At 37.9% G+C, this 383-nt stretch overlaps 1 protein-coding gene across 1 annotated transcript in view; it reads right to left on the reverse strand.

Moving 5' to 3' along the window:
• Positions 1 to 138, reverse strand: part of LOC119589047 (band 7 protein AGAP004871-like) — a gene marked incomplete at its 5' end in the record, with an annotated part of 109,034 nt that extends 108,896 nt beyond the window's left edge. The window contains 1 exon segment of the mRNA XM_037937624.1: positions 38 to 138. Within this exon segment, the coding sequence (XP_037793552.1) occupies positions 38 to 138 (101 nt within the window).
• Between the last annotated feature and the right edge of the window lie 245 nt (positions 139 to 383).

Below are 383 nucleotides of genomic sequence, written 5' to 3' on the forward strand. Positions count from 1 at the left end.
TTCTCTCTTAAAACAATATCATAAGATTCACACTTACCTTGATGCACATGCATAGTGAGAACGGGAAAGTAGCGATGATGAGGAGATAGGAGATGATAGTAAGGACGATTGCGCAGCATCCAGGGCCCTCGGGGTTAGCTGTAGAGAGAGTGGGTCAGTCAGTTGGTGCGAATGGCTCTCGCGTTCGTAGTCAATCTATAAATGTCTAACTTATATTCCATTTACGCAAATTTAGTCTAGGATTTGAAATGCAAATATGAAATTCCTATGATGAGAATTGAAATTACACACACAAATGCTTTATCGTATCTAACCTTAGAGTAAAAGTAACCCTTTCCTTTATCGTTATCCTTATTCTGTTCAAACTGTTGTTCTTAAATTAT

Source organism: Penaeus monodon, chromosome 25 (assembly GCF_015228065.2).
Source record: "Penaeus monodon isolate SGIC_2016 chromosome 25, NSTDA_Pmon_1, whole genome shotgun sequence".
Lineage (NCBI taxonomy): Eukaryota > Metazoa > Arthropoda > Malacostraca > Decapoda > Penaeidae > Penaeus > Penaeus monodon.